At 54.5% G+C, this 17,647-nt stretch overlaps 1 protein-coding gene across 1 annotated transcript in view; it reads left to right on the forward strand.

The window, feature by feature from the left end:
• cdh16 (cadherin 16, KSP-cadherin) overlaps positions 1-17,647 on the forward strand; it is a 114,001-nt gene that overhangs the window by 38,850 nt on the left and 57,504 nt on the right. Inside the window, exons 8-11 of the mRNA XM_038806215.1 lie at positions 7,540-7,671; positions 10,266-10,416; positions 12,841-13,065; positions 16,542-16,618. Coding sequence (XP_038662143.1) covers positions 7,540-7,671; positions 10,266-10,416; positions 12,841-13,065; positions 16,542-16,618 — 585 coding nt within the window. The remainder of the gene's footprint in view (positions 1-7,539; positions 7,672-10,265; positions 10,417-12,840; positions 13,066-16,541; positions 16,619-17,647) is intronic.

The raw sequence follows: 17,647 nt of genomic DNA on the forward strand, positions 1-17,647 counted from the left end.
ATCAGGACTTTACGGTGGAGCTGGCGAGGAGGTGGGCTGCCTTCAACCGGGTGAAGAGGGCACTGTACATTAGCAAGGTGCAGTGCGGCATTGTATATCCAGCGAAGCTGAGGGTGACTTACAAGCTCAAGGACTTTTATTTTGGAACGGCGGAGGCAGCGGAGGAGTTTGCGAAGGCAGAAGGACTGTGGCAGAACTGAGAAATGGCCATGTGCCGATGTATCCTCATGACTGTATTTTCTTTTTTTTTGTTTGTTTGTTTCACTGCGTGCGGGTGTGTGGGCTAAAGGAGCCGGTGTTGTATATATTTGGACAAGGGAAGTGATGGGGCTTTCACTCGAAGTGAGGGCTCTTTGGGGTGGAGGTGGATATGCGGGGTGTGTGTGCTAGAAGGGGATTTCTGGGCTTTCCTAGGGTCGGGCAAGGGGGAAAGGGACCCGGGCGGGGGCCTCCACGCTGGCCGGTCTGAGCCGGCCAGTGAAGGAAGTGAGGTGGGGGGAGGGACTGCGGCCATCGGAGTCTGGCAGAACAGAGTCCGAGTGGTCTAGCCGGGGTGGATAGTTGGGGGGGAAGGAACCGAGGTTGGGGGAAGGGGTTTTACAAGAGGCAGTGGACGGGAGGAGTTGGGGAGGAATGTGGGGGGGGGGGAGATTTACACTCTTGGGTATCATGTACGGCACTCTTTCAGAGGTTGGACGGCATTGAGTGTGTGTGTGTGTGTGTGTGTGTGTGTGTGGGGGGGGGGGGGGGGTGGACTCTATGGTGACCATGGGCGGTCCCGGACTCCTTTTTCCTTTTTCTCCTTTGCTTTTTGTTTCCACCGTGGGAGGGTTTGTTTTATTGGATGCAGATATTGACAGGTGGGCCGTTGTTTGGGGTGGTGGGAGGATAGGATCGTTGTTATTAAGGGGATTGATTTTATATTTATTACCGTTTACTGTCTGTGGGTGGGGTGTACATTTTGAAGGAAAATGTGAAAATGGAGAATAAAAACATTTATTAAAAAGAAAGTACGCAGAAGCCTTATAAAGAGAGACCGCTGGGACACCGGGGTAGTAGGTAGGAAGCAGATATGTGTAATGCTGCATTCTGTGAACAAGCCGATTATCACGAAAAGTACCAGTGCCTAGTTTCATGTCTGAGCAGCTGGGTTGGATTTGAATTAACACTTGGCTCAGAGCTGGCCTCAGGAAAAGTGACCGTGAAGTTATTCGGTTGTCAGTAAAACCCAACTGGTTGTCAATTGTCCTGCCATCCTGCTCCAGTCTGGGCCTACATGTGACTTAAGTCCCACATCAAAAATGTTGACTCTTAACTGTCTTCTGGGGTAGCCAAGCCAGACAAGTCATTTGTATCAAAAACCCACCTGCCCCTCTTCCCACCCTGATGAAGAAGTCCGTCATTGCTCAGCGGGGAGCTCTCTTGCTTCTCAGTTAGAAAGTTGCAGGGGTTTGAGCCCCACTCCACATCCATGACATCGCAGCGTGGTCGTGAAGGAGTGCTGCTAATCCCAGGCTCCGGTTCACAATTCTGGTTGGATGTTTTCCTGGAAGTTTCATCACATGACTTCGCAACCTTGGTTGCCTCAGCTTCCCAACCAATACCTAAAAATCACCCAATCGGGTTCAGTGGATTGGCCATGCTAAATTGCCCTTCGTGTCCAAAAAGGTTAAGTGGGGTTACGGGGATAGGGTGGAGGGGTGGGCTTGAGTAGGGTGCACTTTCCAAGGGCTAGTGCAGACTTGATGGGCCGAATGGCTTCCTTCTGCATTATAAATGCTATGATTCTATGATACCACCAAACAGGGGAGTTAACCATAGAATCCCTGCAACTCAGAAGGAGGCCATTTGGCCCATCGAGTCTGCACCAACCCTCTGAAAGAGCACTCGACATAGGTCTACTCCCCCGTCCTATCCCTTAATCATGGCCAATCCACCTCACTTGCACATCTTTGAACTGTGGGTGGAAACCGGAGCACCCGGAGGAAACCCACGCACACACGGGGAGAACTTGCAGACTCCGCACAGACATTGACCCAAGGCCAGAATTAAACCCGGGTCCCTGGCGCTGAGAGGCAGCAGTGCTAACCACTGTGACACCATTCCGCCCTATCCTGGCCAATATTTATCCCTCAGACAACATAATCAAAAAATGCTTATCTGTTTGTTATCACATTGCTGTGTGTGGGATCTTGCTGTGTGTAAATTAGCTGCGGCTTTTCCTACATTACTTCACTGACCTCACTTCAAAAATACTGAATGAAATATGCAGCTTTTTGGGTTATCCTGAAGCTGTGAAAGATGTAATTAAATGGATTGAAATGCTGGTGGCTGGTTAGGAGGCGTATGTTTGTAATGTGAAAATAAATGCTTATGAAAGTGAATAAAAAGTGACTCCAGTTCCGGTTGAACGGCTGGAAATTTCCAGATCCTCTGGTGTCTCCGACATCCCAGCCCCACCGCGCGATTACCCGGCAGGACGTGAAAATCCCGCCACCAGCCGATGTCTGGCCGCTTCCCTCACCGCAAAGCACCGGGCGAGTTGTGTGGAAAATCCGACCTCGCATTCTCATTGGATCGATTGTCAAAACTGGGGAAACTTCCAGACTTGTTCGGTCTGAATGCTGCTCCAGCCATCAGAGAGAGGAGACACTGTCCAGTCTGGACTGGACAGGCGCAGTGTTCAGAATGGACAGGACGGTGCGATAATCTACTTCACCCCCCAGTCACCGCATCAGAGAGTTCATTTTCATTCTAACCAGGATGACTTGGAATCATTGCGTTAGATTTCAGTCTGAGGTTAAACTCAGAACTGGTATCTTCCACAACCTCATGTTTTCCAATACGTTCAATGATGCAACGTGGGAAATGCAGTGAACAATGTGTGCACAGTAAGATCCCAAAGCAGGCACTGTGATAATGGCCAACTGTTTGCAGTGACGTTGGTTGAGGGATAAGTATTGGAGGACAGTGAGGAGAATTCCTCAGCTCTTCCTCAAAATGGGTCTATGGGACCTTCTACTTTCTTCTGAGAGGGTAGGCGAGGCTGAGAGGCAGGGCTGAGAGGGTAGGCGGGGCTGAGAGGGTAGGCGGGGCTGAGGCAGGGCTGAGAGGGTAGGCGGGGCTGAGACGGCAGGCGGGCCTGAGAGGGTAGGCGGGGCAGAGAGGCGGGGCTGAGAGGCAGGGCTGAGATGGTAGGCGGGGCTGAGAGGGTAGGCGGGGCTGAGAGGCGGGGTTGAGAGGCAGGGCTGAGGGTAGGCGGGGCTGAGAGGGTAGGCGGGGCTGAGAGGCGGGGTTGAGAGGCAGGGCTGAGGGTAGGCGGGGCTGAGAGGGTAGGCGGGGCTGAGAGGCGGGGTTGAGAGGCTGGGCTGAGGGTAGGCGGGGCTGAGGCGGGGCTGAGAGGGCAGGCAGGGCTGAGAGGGTGGGGCTGAGAGGGTAGGAGGGGCTGAGAGGGTAGGCGGGGTTGAGAGGCAGGGCTGAGGGTAGGCGGGGCTGAGGCGGGGCTGAGAGGGCAGGCAGGGCTGAGAGGGTAGGCGGGGCTGAGAGGGCAGGTGGGGCTGAGAGGGTGGGGCTGAGAGGGTGGGGCTGAGAGGGTAGGCAGGGCTGAGAGGGTGGGGCTGAGAGGGTGGGGCTGAGAGGGTAGGAGGGGCTGAGAGGGTAGGCGGGGCTGAGAGGGCAGGTGGGGCTGCGGGGCTGAGAGGATAGGCGGGGCTGAGAGGGCAGGCGGGGCTGAGAGGGCAGGCAGGGCTGAGAGGGTGGGGCTGAGAGGGTAGGAGGGGCTGAGAGGGTAGGCGGGGCTGAGAGGGCAGGTGGGGCTGCGGGGCTGAGAGGATAGGCGGGGCTGAGAGGGCAGGCGGGGCTGAGAGGGCAGGTGGGGCTGAGAGGGTGGGGCTGAGAGGGTAGGAGGGGCTGAGAGGGTAGGCGGGGCTGAGAGGGCAGGCGGGGCTGCGGGGCTGAGAGGATAGGCGGGGCTGAGAGGGCAGGCGGGGCAGAGAGGGCAGGCGGGGCAGAGAGGGCAGGCGGGGCAGAGAGGGCAGGCGGGGCAGAGAGGGCAGGCGGGGCAGAGAGGGCAGGCGGGGCAGAGAGGGCAGGCGGGGCAGAGAGGGTAGGTGGGGCTGAGAGGCAGGGCTGAGAGGGTAGGCGGGGCTGAGAGGCGGGGTTGAGAGGCAGGGCTGAGGGTAGGCGGGGCTGAGAGGGTAGGCGGGGCTGAGAGGCGGGGGTTGAGAGGCAGGGCTGAGGGTAGGCGGGGCTGAGAGGGTAGGCGGGGCTGAGAGGCGGGGTTGAGAGGCTGGGCTGAGGGTAGGCGGGGCTGAGGCGGGGCTGAGAGGGCAGGCAGGGCTGAGAGGGTGGGGCTGAGAGGGTAGGAGGGGCTGAGAGGGTAGGCGGGGCTGAGAGGGCAGGTGGGGCTGCGGGGCTGAGAGGATAGGCGGGGCTGAGAGGGTAGGCGGGGCTGAGAGGGCAGGTGGGGCTGCGGGGCTGAGAGGATAGGCGGGGCTGAGAGGGTAGGCGGGGCTGAGAGGGCAGGCGGGGCAGAGAGGGCAGGTGGGGCTGAGAGGGTGGGGCTGAGAGGGTAGGAGGGGCTGAGAGGGTAGGCGGGGCTGAGAGGGCAGGCGGGGCTGCGGGGCTGAGAGGATAGGCGGGGCTGAGAGGGCAGGCGGGGCTGAGAGGGCAGGCGGGGGCAGAGAGGGCAGGCGGGGCAGAGAGGGCAGGCGGGGCAGAGAGGGCAGGCGGGCAGAGAGGGTAGGTGGGGCTGAGAGGCAGGGCTGAGAGGGTAGGAGGGGCTGAGGGGGTAGGTGGGGCTGAGAGGCGGGGCTGAGAGGGCAGGCGGGGCTGAGTGGGTAGGCGGGGCTGAGAGGGTAGGCGGGGCTGAGAGGGAAGGCGGGGCTGAGAGGGCAGGCGGGGCTGAGAGGGTAGGCGGGGATGAGAGGCGGGGCTGAGACGGCAGGGCTGAGATGGTAGGTGGGGCTGAGAAGGCAGGCGGGGCTGAGAGGGGAGGCAGGGCTGAGAGGGGAGGCGGGGCTGAGAGGGTAGGTGGGGATGAGAGGGTAGGTGGGGATTAGAGGGTAGGTGGGGCTGAGAGGCGGGGCTGAGAGGGTAGGCGGGGCTGAGAGGGTAGGCGGGGCTGAGAGGCGGGGCTGAGAGGGAAGGCGGGGCTGAGAGGCGGGGCTGAGAGAGTAGGCAGGGCTGAGAGGGGAGGCGGGGCTGAGAGGGGAGGCGGGGCTGAGAGGTCTGAGAGTGTAGGCGGAGCTGAGAGGGTAGGCGGGGCTGAGAGGGTAGGTGGGGATGAGAGGGTAGGCGGGGCTGAGAGGGTAGGCGGGGCTGAAAGGGTAGGCGGGGCTGAGAGGGTAGGCGGGGCTGAGAGGGTAGGCAGGGCTGAGAGGGTAGGCGGGGCTGAGAGGGTAGGCGGGGCTGAGAGGGTAGGGGGGGGGTGAGAGGGTAGGCAGGGCTGAGAGGATAGGCGGGGCTGAGAGGGCAGGCGGGGCTGAGAGGGTAGGCGGGGCTGAGAGGCAGGGCTGAGAGGGTAGGCGGGGCTGAGAGGGTAGGTGGGGCTGAGAGGGTAGGCGGGGCTGAGAGGGTAGGCGGGGCTGAGAGGCAGGGCTGAGAGGGTAGGCGGGGCTGAGAGGGTAGGCGGGGCTGAGGCGGGGCTGAGAGGGTAGGCGGGGCTGAGAGGGTAGGCGGGGCTGAGTGGGCAGGCGGGGCTGAGAGGGCGGGGCTGAGAGGCTGGGCTGAGAGGGTAGGCGGGCCTGAGAGGGTAGGTGGGGCTGAGAGGCGGGGCTGAGAGGGCAGGCGGGGCTGAGAGGGCAGGCGGGGCTGAGGCGGGGCTGAGACGGCAGGCAGGGCTGAGAGGCGGGGCTGAGATGGTAGGTGGGGCTGAGGGGGTAGGCGGAGCTGAGAGGGTAGGCGGGGCTGAGAGGCGGGGCTGAGAGGGCAGGCAGGGCTGAGAGGGGAGGCGGGGCTGAGAGGGCTGAGAGTGTAGGCGGGGCTGAGAGGGTAGGCGGGGCTGAGAGGGTAGGCAGGGCTGAGAGGGTAGGCGGGGCTGAGAGGGTAGGCGGGGCTGAGAGGGTAGGCGGGGGTGAGAGGGTAGGCAGGGCTGAGAGGATAGGCGGGGCTGAGAGTGCAGGCGGGGCTGAGAGGGTAGGCGGGGCTGAGAGGCAGGGCTGAGAGGGTAGGCGGGGCTGAGAGGGTAGGTGGGGCTGAGAGGGTAGGCGGGGCTGAGAGGGTAGGCGGGGCTGAGAGGCAGGGCTGAGAGGGTAGGCGGGGCTGAGAGGGTAGGCGGGGCTGAGGCGGGGCTGAGAGGGTAGGCGGGGCTGAGAGGGTAGGCGGGGCTGAGTGGGCAGGCGGGGCTGAGAGGGCGGGGCTGAGAGGCTGGGCTGAGAGGGTAGGCGGGCCTGAGAGGGTAGGTGGGGCTGAGAGGCGGGGCTGAGAGGGCAGGCGGGGCTGAGAGGGCAGGCGGGGCTGAGGCGGGGCTGAGACGGCAGGCAGGGCTGAGAGGCGGGGCTGAGATGGTAGGTGGGGCTGAGGGGGTAGGCGGAGCTGAGAGGGTAGGCGGGGCTGAGAGGCGGGGCTGAGAGGGCAGGCAGGGCTGAGAGGGGAGGCGGGGCTGAGAGGGCTGAGAGTGTAGGCGGGGCTGAGAGGGTAGGCAGGGCTGAGAGGGTAGGTGGGGATGAGAGGCGGGGCTGAGAGGACAGGCGGGGCTGAGAGGGTAGGCGGGGCTGAGAGACGGGGCTGAGAGGGCAGGCGGGGCTGAGAGGCGGGGCTGAGAGGGCAGGCGGGGCTGAGAGGCGGGGCTGAGAGGGTAGGCGGGGCTGAGAGGGTAGGTGGGGCTGAGAGGCGGGGCTGAGAGGGTAGGCGGGGCTGAGAGGGCAGGCGGGGCTGAGAGGGTAGGCGGTGCTGAGAGGGTAGGCGGGGCTGGGAGGGTAGGTGGGGCTGAGAGGGCAGGCGGGGCTGAGAGGGAAGGCGGAGCTGAGAGGGTAGGTGGGGCTGAGAGGGTAGGTGGGGCTGAGAGGCGGGGCTGAGAGGGCAGGCGGGGCAGAGAGGGTAGGTGGGGCTGAGAGGGCAGGCGGGGCTGAGAGGTGGGGCTGAGAGGGCAGGCGGGGCTGAGAGGGTAGGCAGGGTGGGGCTGAGAGGGTAGGCGGGGCTGTGAGGGTAGGCGGGGCTGAGAGGCGGGGCTGAGAGGGCAGGCGGGGCTGAGAGGGTAGGCGGGGCTGTGGATTCACATCTTGTGTAAAAGTTGAAGCAACTGACCGTACAGCACTCCCTTGGTCAGGGAGGGGAGATGTGGATTTTGTGGCCAAGTTTATGGAGTTGGTCTCAGAACCTCTGACTCGAAGACGTGAACGTGACCAACCATGTCACAACAAGCCAGGTGAGTTCTCCCGGGAGTAACCAGGCAACAGTTCAAAAAACCAGAGGTGAAAGGTTACGCTTCATAGATTTTCTGCTGTCGCTGGAACTTCTCAATGGCTGATTGATTTCTGACAGGGGTGCGTGTGTTGGATTTCGCAGACTGCGGGTCTCACTTTGAATTGTGGTCTTCAGGTGCAGTGGAACAACGATCGAGTGACTTACAGGATGGAGGCCAAGGTGCCGTATCCTGAGGGTCCTTTCACCATCGACAGAGAAGGCGCCATCTACTTAACCCAACCCTTGGATCGGGAACAAGAAGAAGAGGTAAAAATCTTCGAATCAGACAAGTGCGTGAGGAGGCCATTCCGTCCATCAATCCTGTGTTGGCCCTTTGCAAGAGCTATCCAATGAGTCCCATTCTCCCACTCTTTTCCCAAAGTGCTGTAACCAATTCCTTCCAAAATAGTTATCTCATTCCCTCTTTAGAGTCACTATCCAATCAGCTGCCATCGCTCTTTCAGCCAACATGTTCCAGCCTAGAACAACTCGCCGAGTAAAAATATGTTCCCTCATGTTGTCTCTAATTCTTTTTCCAATGACTTTAAATCTGTGTCTTCGTGTTACTGATCCTGGTACCAGTGGAATCAGTTTAACCCAGCTGCTCTATCAAATCCCTTCCTCATTTTGAACTCTTCTATTAGAACAAGGGGGCCTAGTCTCAGGATAAGGGGGCCAATCGATGAGGACTGAGGTGAGGAGAAATGTCTTCACTCAGAGGGTTGTTGAATATATTTAAGGCTGGGATAGACAGAGTTTTGATCATTCCGGGAACAAAGGGATATGGGGAGTGGGCGGGAAAATGGAGTTGAAAGCAAGGATCAGCTATGGTAGTATTGGATGGCGGAGCAGGCCCTGATGGGCCGAATGGTCTACTCCTGCTCCTGTCCCTGGTGTTCTCCACACCCCTGGTGGTGTTCTGAGCGGGGCAGTCCCAGCCTCTCGACTCTCTCCACGGGTACTGAAGTCCTTCATCCTTGGCACCATTCCAGTAAACCCCCCTCTATTTACTCTCCAAGGCTTTGATATCCTCCCGAACGTTCTTCGGAAAATAAACCCTTACGCAAATTTGCGTTGAACTTCAACTGCTGTGTACCTGCCCATTTCACCGGCCTTTTACTGTTCTCCTCATTCTGTAGTACATTTCCCAGATTAGTGTCATCTGAAACCTGTAAAATTATTAATATATATCAAAAGGAGTGGTAATCCCAACACTGGTCCCTGGGCTAGAACCCCTGTACTCACTACACCCTGCACACTGTGCCTTATCTACTGAGTCCGAAAATCAAATTTGACCTGTAATCCCACCCTGAACCTAATTGTCAATACGGTGCTAATTGGGACCTCTGCTGCCCTGCAGCAGGCTCCTGATCCTTAAGTATTGTGGAAAATTGTGGACACTTCAGGAAATATATAAAAGTAAAGTCGCCATAATCCCAGATGACCACAGGCTTTCCCCTTTGAGGGGGAGAGCTGACTGGTGGTGATTTAACCTGAGGATCACCCACACCTCTGAAGTGTTGGCTAGTGTGGACTTGAGAGATGAACAGACACTTCCAACACTGATGAAGGTTCAACTCAATTTTATTAACTAACTTCTAACTAACTAACACACGATGACTGTGGGTCTAAACGATGTCAACTAGAGCCCTAAGCCTTGTCCGAACCAGTTGATTCTCTCAACACGTGGTGTGAGTCTGTGCTGGGCTGGATGAGTTCTTGTTACACTGAGAGGCAGCACCCAGAATGAACGGGAACCGTGGTGCCCTTTGCCTTTATAGTGTGTGTATTCTAACTGGTGATTGGCTACGGTGTTTGTACATGTTGATTGGTCCCTGTGTGTGTCCATCAGTGTGTGTCTGCACCATGCTCTACCGATGTATGTTATGACAACCTCAGGTGAGGGGCAAGGTTGAGCAGGTAGGGCCTTTGTTAATAACCTCAGCAGGAATTGAACCCGCGCTGCTGGCCTTGTTCTGCATCACAAACCAGCTGTCTAGCCCACTGAGCTAAACCGATCGGGCACACTAAACCAGTTGATGGAAGCTGATTTCATTAATGCTTTGAAAAAGAGAGTTGGACAGGTTCAGCACGATGAGGAAATTACAGGGCAACTGTTAGAAAAGGTGATGTGGGACTAAGCAAGACTGCTCTTCCAAAGGGCTAGCCTAGACACGCTAGGCCGAGCGGCCTACTTCTGAGCATAATCCTGCCATTCCTCGCCACCTAAAGTGTGTGGCTATGGGCAGCACGGTGGGGCAGTGGGTTAGCCCTGCTGCCTCACGGCGCTGGGGTCCCAGGTTCGAATCCCGGCTCTGGGTCACTGTCCGTGTGGAGTTTGCACATTCTCCCCGTGTTTGCGTGGGTTTCGCCCCCACAACCCAAAGATGTGCAGGGTAGGTGGATTGAACACACTAAATTGCCCCTTAATTGGAAAAAATTAATTGGGTACTCTAAACTTAAAAAAAAAGTGTGCGGCTAGAATCCACCTGAGGACAGGGTCGACGGGGCTGTGATACCTTCCATGGTGTGGAGATGCCGGCGTTGGACTGGGGTGAGCAGAGTAAGAAGTCTTACAGCATCAGGTTAAAGTCCAACAGGTTTGTTTCAAACACTAGCTTTCGGAGCACTGCTCCTTCCTCAGGTGAAGGAGCATACCTTCCATGGTTGATCAGCATCCTCGTTAGTGACCACCTGGGTGAGGGAGCTAGCCTGGGTTCACACTGTCGGGGGAGAGGGGGGGGGGGGGGTTAGAGAAATCGAGGGAACGTGGTTATTAAAATCCTGGCGAGGTTTTTGATGGTTTGTTTACGGAGTGAATTATCGCTCATGTTTAAAGTTCTGCCCCTCTTCTTATTCAGTATATGCTGCTAATATCGGCGCTGGATTATGACGGGACTCTTTATGATGAGCCGCTGGAGTTGGGAGTAACGGTAATAGATCAAAATGACAACACGCCGGTGTGTTTTCCTGAGAGTTACCAGGCAACGGTCCAAGAACGAGCAGTCAGAGGTGTGATATTTTTTTCTTTATTCCTTCATGGAATGTGGGCTTCACCAGCATTTATTACCCATCCCTAATTTCCCCTGAATTGGGTGACTAGCTCGGCCGTTTCAGAGGGGCAATTGAGAGTCTAACACGTTGCTGTGGGTCCGGAGTCACATGTAGGCCAGACCGGGTAAGGACGGCAGATTTCCTTCCCTAAAGGACTAAAGTGAACCAGACGGGTTTTTTTTACAACAATTGATGATAGTTTCATGGTCACCATCACTGAGACTAGCTTTCAATTCCAAATTTATAAATTGTACTTAAATTCCACCAGCTGCCGGGGTGGGATTTGAACACTTCTCCCCTAGCCTCGGGATTACTAAAGCAATGATATCATCCCAAAGCCTCCTTCTCTCAGACGACCAGTTTAGTGCAGTGGGGGGGGGAGGGGGGGGGGATCATAATTAGCACAACAGAGAGCTTCAATTGTATGAGAGCTTGGTTAGACCGCACCTGGAGTGCTGTGTGCAGTTATGGTCAGCTTACCTCAGAAAGGGTATTATTGCCACAGAGGGAGTGTAACGAAGGTTCACCAGACTGGTGCCAGAGTGTCGTGTGAAGAGAGATTGGGGCACACTGCGCCTGTATTATCCAGAGCTTCGAAGGATGAGAGGTGGTGACATTGAACTACAAAATACTTGAAGGAGTAGACAGGGTCGATGCAGGTAAGATGTTTCCCTCGGATGGGGAGTCGAGATCTAAGGGCACAATTTCAAAACAAGGGGGAAGCCACTTCGGACCGAGATGAGGAGGAATTTCTTTACACAGAGGGTTGTGAACCTTTGGAATTCTCTATCGTCGGAGGATGTGGGATCTCAGTCATTGAGTGTGTTTAAAGCAGGGATTGATAGATTTCTGATTAACAATAACATAAAGGGTTATGGGGATAGTGGGGATAAAAGGCATTGAAGTGTCCAATCAGCCGTGATCGTACTGAATAGCGAAGCATGCTCGATGGGCTGAATGGCCTACTCCTGTTCCTATGTTCCTGGGTTGAGGACAAAGAGTTGCATTGATATGTTTGGACATTGGCTGGATACAGGGCTGGGCTATTACAGTCCACTCACCACAGTCTAAACTCACATGTGATAGACACAGGCTGAGTGAGCAGCTGAGATTAGCCTGCAGGAGAGAAAGGATGAAAGGATAATAATCTTTATTAGTGTCACAGATAGGCTAATAATAACACTGCAATGAAGTTACTGTGAAAATCCCCTGGTGATGGAGAGTGATAGACAGAGTGAGGCGTAAGGCATTTTTACAAAAAACATTTTAATATTCCCTTAACATCATGAACTGGAGTCTCTCTTGCTCATCCTTTTGAGGCGATGATGTTCATCACCTGGAGCGTTTGGTAGGATTCCAGTGGGCATGTAGGTGACTGCCCAGGCTGATCTGCATCTGGAATGTTCTGCAGGGCACAGCAGACAGTTGAATTTTGGACAAGTTGCCAGCTCGGGATGACTTGCGATCTCTCGCTGCCTCTGGAATGCCCTTGCTGTCAATGGAGACTGCACGGTTTGGAACCGGAACCTAAAGAAAGAAAGAGAAACTTGCATTTACACAACGTTTTCCATCACCTCAGAATGTTCCAAAGCGTTTTAACCAACAAAGTGCTTTTGAAGTGTAGGAAACATGAAGTCCAACAAGTGCAGAGGAAGCTCCCACAAGCAGCGATGTAATACACGCCCAGGTAAGCTGTTTTCAGATGTGTTGAGAGAAGGGCAAATGTTGACCAGGACACGAGCGAGGAGCCCCTTTTCCTTCTCAGAAATAATATCCATACAATGTCTCTTATCTTGATGTCGTGAAGAATTAAGGGCTACGGGGAGAATGCTGGTAGGTGGAGTTGAAATGCCCATCAGCCATGATTGAATGGCGGAGTGGACTCGATGGGCCGAATGGCCTTACTTCCACTCCTATGTCTTATGGTCTTATGGTCTTATCCAGCAAGAGTACTGACAGAGCCTCTGGAAAACTGTCTCATCCAGGAGATTGGAGTTTACAATATTTGTTGGAAATATCTTTGAATGGATTCGTTAACCGGTTTGCAGTAAATGCTCCATTCTAACCAATGAGCATTGTCCAAAAGCATCAGACATTCTGGTGTCTCTGTCACGCTGGGTTCTGTAAATTAGTCCGGCCTGGGACAGGCTGTGCTTCGTTGGTCTTGGAGAGGGTGAGGAGCAGATTCATCAGAATGGCACCAGGAATGAGGGAATTCAGTTATGTGTGGAGAAGACAACCCGATCAATAGTTGGAGCAATTTTCAGGGCAATAGAAAAAGAGCCAGAAGGATTGCTCTTTCAAAGGGATGACACAGGGATAAGGGCTGAATGGCCTCCTTGTATGATATATGATTCTGTGAACTCCTCCCCCCATTTCCAGGTACACGAGTTGTTACCCTGACAGCGACTGATCAGGATGACCCCAGGACTGGGAACGCAGATCTTCACTTCCGTCTCTATAGTCAGGAACCTTGGAGTCCTCAGGAGAGGCTCTTCACAGTCGATGGTGAGGGGACCTTGAGACTGGCCAAAGACATGACCAGCTACAGTTCAATGAAGTATCAAGTGAAGATTGAGGTAGCTGATCTTGCAGGATTGGAAGGAGGTGAGACACTCAGTCAGCGACTGCATCTGAAATGTTTTATAGGATTACAGAGAATATACAGCAGAGAAACAGGCCATTCAGCCCATCAGCTCTATGCTGGTGTATATGGTCCATACAAGACTCCTCCCACCCCATCCCAAACTAACACTACAGCTTCCTATACATTTATTTTTAATTATTTACTCAATCAAAATCCTTTGTAGTTTTGAACAGAAGTAAATGCCCATTAACATCAGCTTTTCCAAGCTCCTCCCTGCTACCATTCTGGTAAATCTCCTCCGTACCCTATCCAAGACCTTGACACCTTCCTAAGGTCTAGTATATTCCCCCTTAGATACATCTCTATAACTCTACATAATTGACCACAGATACTCTGGGCAAAGACATTTCTCCTTCATTTCCCAATATCAAAGGAAACATGTTACCCAATACGTCATCAGAACCATATGTGTCCCATCAATTTGAGGTTCACAGGACAAGACCCCAGGACAGGTACAGCACAGGGTTTGATACAGAGTAAAGCACCCTCTACACCGTCCCCATCAAACACTCCCAGGACAGGTACAGCACGGGGTTAGATATAGAGTAAAGCTCCCTCTACACTGTCCCCATCAAACACTCCCAGGGCAGGTACAGCATGGGGTTAGATACAGAGTAAAGCTGCCTCTACACTGTCCCCATCAAACACTCCCAGGGCAGGTACAGCATGGGGTTAGATACAGAGTAAAGCTCCCTCTACACTGTCCCCATCAAACACTCCCAGGACAGGTACAGCACGGGGTTAGATACAGAGTAAAGCTCCCTCTACACTGTCCCCATCAAACACTCCCAGGACAGGTACAGCACGGGTTTAGAGACAGAGTAAAGCTCCCTATACACTGTCCCCATCAAACACTCCCAGGACAGGTACAGCACGGAGTTAGATACAGAGTAAAGCTCCCTCTACACTGTCCCCATCAAACACTCCCAGGACAGGTACAGCACGGGGTTTGATACAGAGTAAAGCTCCCTCTACACTGTCCCCATCAAACACTCCCAGGACAGGTACAGAACGGGGTTAGATACAGAGTTAATCTCCCTCTACACTGTCCCCATCAAACACTCCCAGGACAGGTACAGCACGGGGTTAGATACAGAGTAAAGCTCCCTCTACACTGTCCCCATCAAACACTCCCAGGACAGGTACAGCACGGGGTTAGATACAGAGTAAAGCTCCCTCTATACTGTCCCCATCAAACACTACCTGGACAGGTACAGCACGGGGTTAGATACAGAGTAAAGCTCCCTCTACACTGTCCCCATCAAACACTCCCAGGACAGGTACAGCACGGGCTTAGATACAGAGTAAAGCTCCCTCGACACTGTCCCCATCAAACACTCCCAGGACAGGTACAGCACGGGGTTACATACAGAGTAAAGCTCCCACTACACTGTCCCCATCAAACACTCCCAGGACAGGTACAGCACAGGGTTAGATACAGAGTAAAGCTCCCTCTACACTGTCCCCATCAAACACTCCCAGGACAGGCACAGCACGGGGTTAGATGCAGAGTAAAGCTCCCTCTACACTGTCCCCATCAAACACTCCCAGGACAGGTACAGCACGGGGTCTGATACAGAGTAAAGCTCCCTCTACACTGTCCCCATCAAACACTCCCAGGACAGGTACAGCACGGGGTTAGATGCAGAGTAAAGCTCCCTCTACATTGTCCCCATCAAACATTCCCAGGACAGGTACAGCAGGGGGTCTGATACAGAGTAAAGCTCCCTCTGCACTGTCCCCATCAAACACTCCCAGGACAGGTACAGCACGGGGTTAGATACAGAGTAAAGCTCCCTCTCCACTGTCCCCATCAAACACTCCCAGGACAGGTACAGCACGGGGTTAGATACAGAGTAAAGCTCCCTCTACACTGTCCCCATCAAACACTCCCAGGACAGGTACAGCACGGGCTTAGATACAGAGTAAAGCTCCCTCTACACTGTCCCCATCAAACACTCCCAGGACAGGTACAGCACGGGCTTAGATACAGAGTAAAGCTCCCTCTCCACGGTCCCCATCAAACACTCCCAGGACAGGTACAGCACGGGGTCTGATACAGAGTAAAGCTCCCTCTACACTGTCCCCATCAAACACTCCCAGGACAGGTACAGCACGGGGTTAGATGCAGAGTAAAGCTCCCTCTACACTGTCCCCATCAAACACTCCCAGGACAGGTACAGCACGGGGTTAGATACAGAGTAAAGCTCCCTCTACACTGTCCCCATCAAACACTCCCAGGACAGGTACAGCACGGGGTTAGATACAGAGTAAAGCTCTCTCTACACTGTCCCCATCAAACACTCCCAGGACAGGTACAGCACGGGGTTACATACAGAGTAAAGCTCCCACTACACTGTCCCCATCAAACACTCCCAGGACAGGTACAGCACAGGGTTAGATACAGAGTAAAGCTCCCTCTACACTGTCCCCATCAAACACTCCCAGGACAGGCACAGCACGGGGTTAGATGCAGAGTAAAGCTCCCTCTACACTGTCCCCATCAAACACTCCCAGGACAGGTACAGCACAGGGTTAGATACAGAGTAAAGCTCCCTCTCCACGGTCCCCATCAAACACTCCCAGGACAGGTACAGCACGGGGTCTGATACAGAGTAAAGCTCCCTCTACACTGTCCCCATCAAACACTCCCAGGACAGGTACAGCACGGGGTTAGATGCAGAGTAAAGCTCCCTCTACAATGTCCCCATCAAACACTCCCAGGACAGGTACAGCACGGGGTTAGATACAGAGTAAAGCTCCCTCTACACTGTCCCCATCAAACACTCCCAGGACAGGTACAGCACGGGGTTAGATACAGAGTAAAGCTCCCTCTACACTGTCCCCATCAAACACTCCCAGGACAGGTACAGCACGGGGTTAGATACAGAGTAAAGCTCCCTCTACACTGTCCCCATCAAACACTCCCAGGACAGGTACAGCACGGGGTTAGATACAGAGTAAAGCTCCCTCTCCACTGTCCCCATCAAACACTCCCAGGACAGGTACAGCACGGGGTCTGAAACAGAGTAAAGCTCCCTCTACACTGTCCCCATCAAACACTCCCAGGACAGGTACAGCACGGGGTTAGATACAGAGTAAAGCTCCCTCTCCACTGTCCCCATCAAACACTCCCAGGACAGGTACAGCACGGGGTTAGGTACAGAGTAAAGCTCCCTCTACACTGTCTCCATCAAACACTCCCAGGACAGGTACAGCACGGGGTTAGATACAGAGTAATGCTCCCTCTACACTGTCCCCATCAAACACTCCCAGGGCAGGTACAGCACGGGGTTAGATACAGAGTAAAGCTCCCTGACAGCCTCCTAGCTCTGCCTGAGAGTGACTTACAATAATAATTCTCTGTTATTTGGTGTCCTCACAAATATTTCATCTAGAATCTAACTTGGACAATTTGTTATATTTTGTTTGACAGGATTGTCGAGTCTCTGCACTGTCACTGTTAATGTAGAGGAATTGAATAACAATGCGCCAATATTCCCACAGAAACAGGTAGGAACTGGGATCTGATGCATGGTTTTGTTCTTTTGTTAAACCATTTACAGATATATAATTCACAGAAGTCTATCTCAGAATAGAGCTCAGTCTACAGTTTACAATAACCTATCAAACACTCCCAGGACAGGTACAGCACGGGGTTAGATACAGAGTAAAGCTCCCTCTACACTGACCCCATCAAACACTCCCAGGACAGGTACAGCACGGGGTTAGATACAGAGTAAAGTTCCCCCTGTACTGTCCCCAACAAACACTCCCAGGACAGGTACAGCACGGGGTTAGGTACAGAGTAAAGCTCCCTCTACACTGTCCCCATCAAACACTCCCAGGACAGGTACAGCACGGGGTTAGATACAGAGTAAAGTTCCCTCTACACTGTCCCCATCAAACACTCCCAGGACAGGTACAGCACGGGGTTAGATACAGAGTAAAGCTCCCTCTACACTGTCCCCATCAAACACTCCCAGGACAGGCACAGCACGGGGTTAGATGCAGAGTAAAGCTCCCTCCACACTGTCCCCATCAAACACTCCCAGGACAGGTACAGCACGGGGTTAGATACAGAGTAAAGCTCCCTCTACACAGTCCCCATCAAACACTCCCAGGACAGGTACAGCACGGGGTTAGGTACAGAGTAAACCTCCCTCTCCACTGTCCCCATCAAACACTCCCAGGACAGGTACAGCACGGGGTTAGATACAGAGTAAAGCTCCCTCTACACTGTCCCCATCAAACACTCCCAGGACAGGTACAGCAGCGGGTTAGATACAGAGTAAAGCTCCCTCTACACTGTCCCCATCAAACACTCCCAGGACAGGTACAGCACGGGGTTAGATACAGAGTAAAGTTCCCTCTACACTGTCCCCATCAAACACTCCCAGGACAGGTACAGCACGGGGTTAGATACAGAGTAAAGCTCCCTGTCAAACATTCACAGAATGAAGATCGTGTGGAAATTGGCCTTGGTATTAGGCCTCCAAAATGTAACTGGGGCTTGGGATGGGTGGGCTGTTTTGGGAGGGG

The sequence above is a fragment of the Scyliorhinus canicula genome, chromosome 9, assembly GCF_902713615.1.
Source record: "Scyliorhinus canicula chromosome 9, sScyCan1.1, whole genome shotgun sequence".
NCBI classification, from domain to species: Eukaryota; Metazoa; Chordata; class Chondrichthyes; order Carcharhiniformes; family Scyliorhinidae; genus Scyliorhinus; species Scyliorhinus canicula.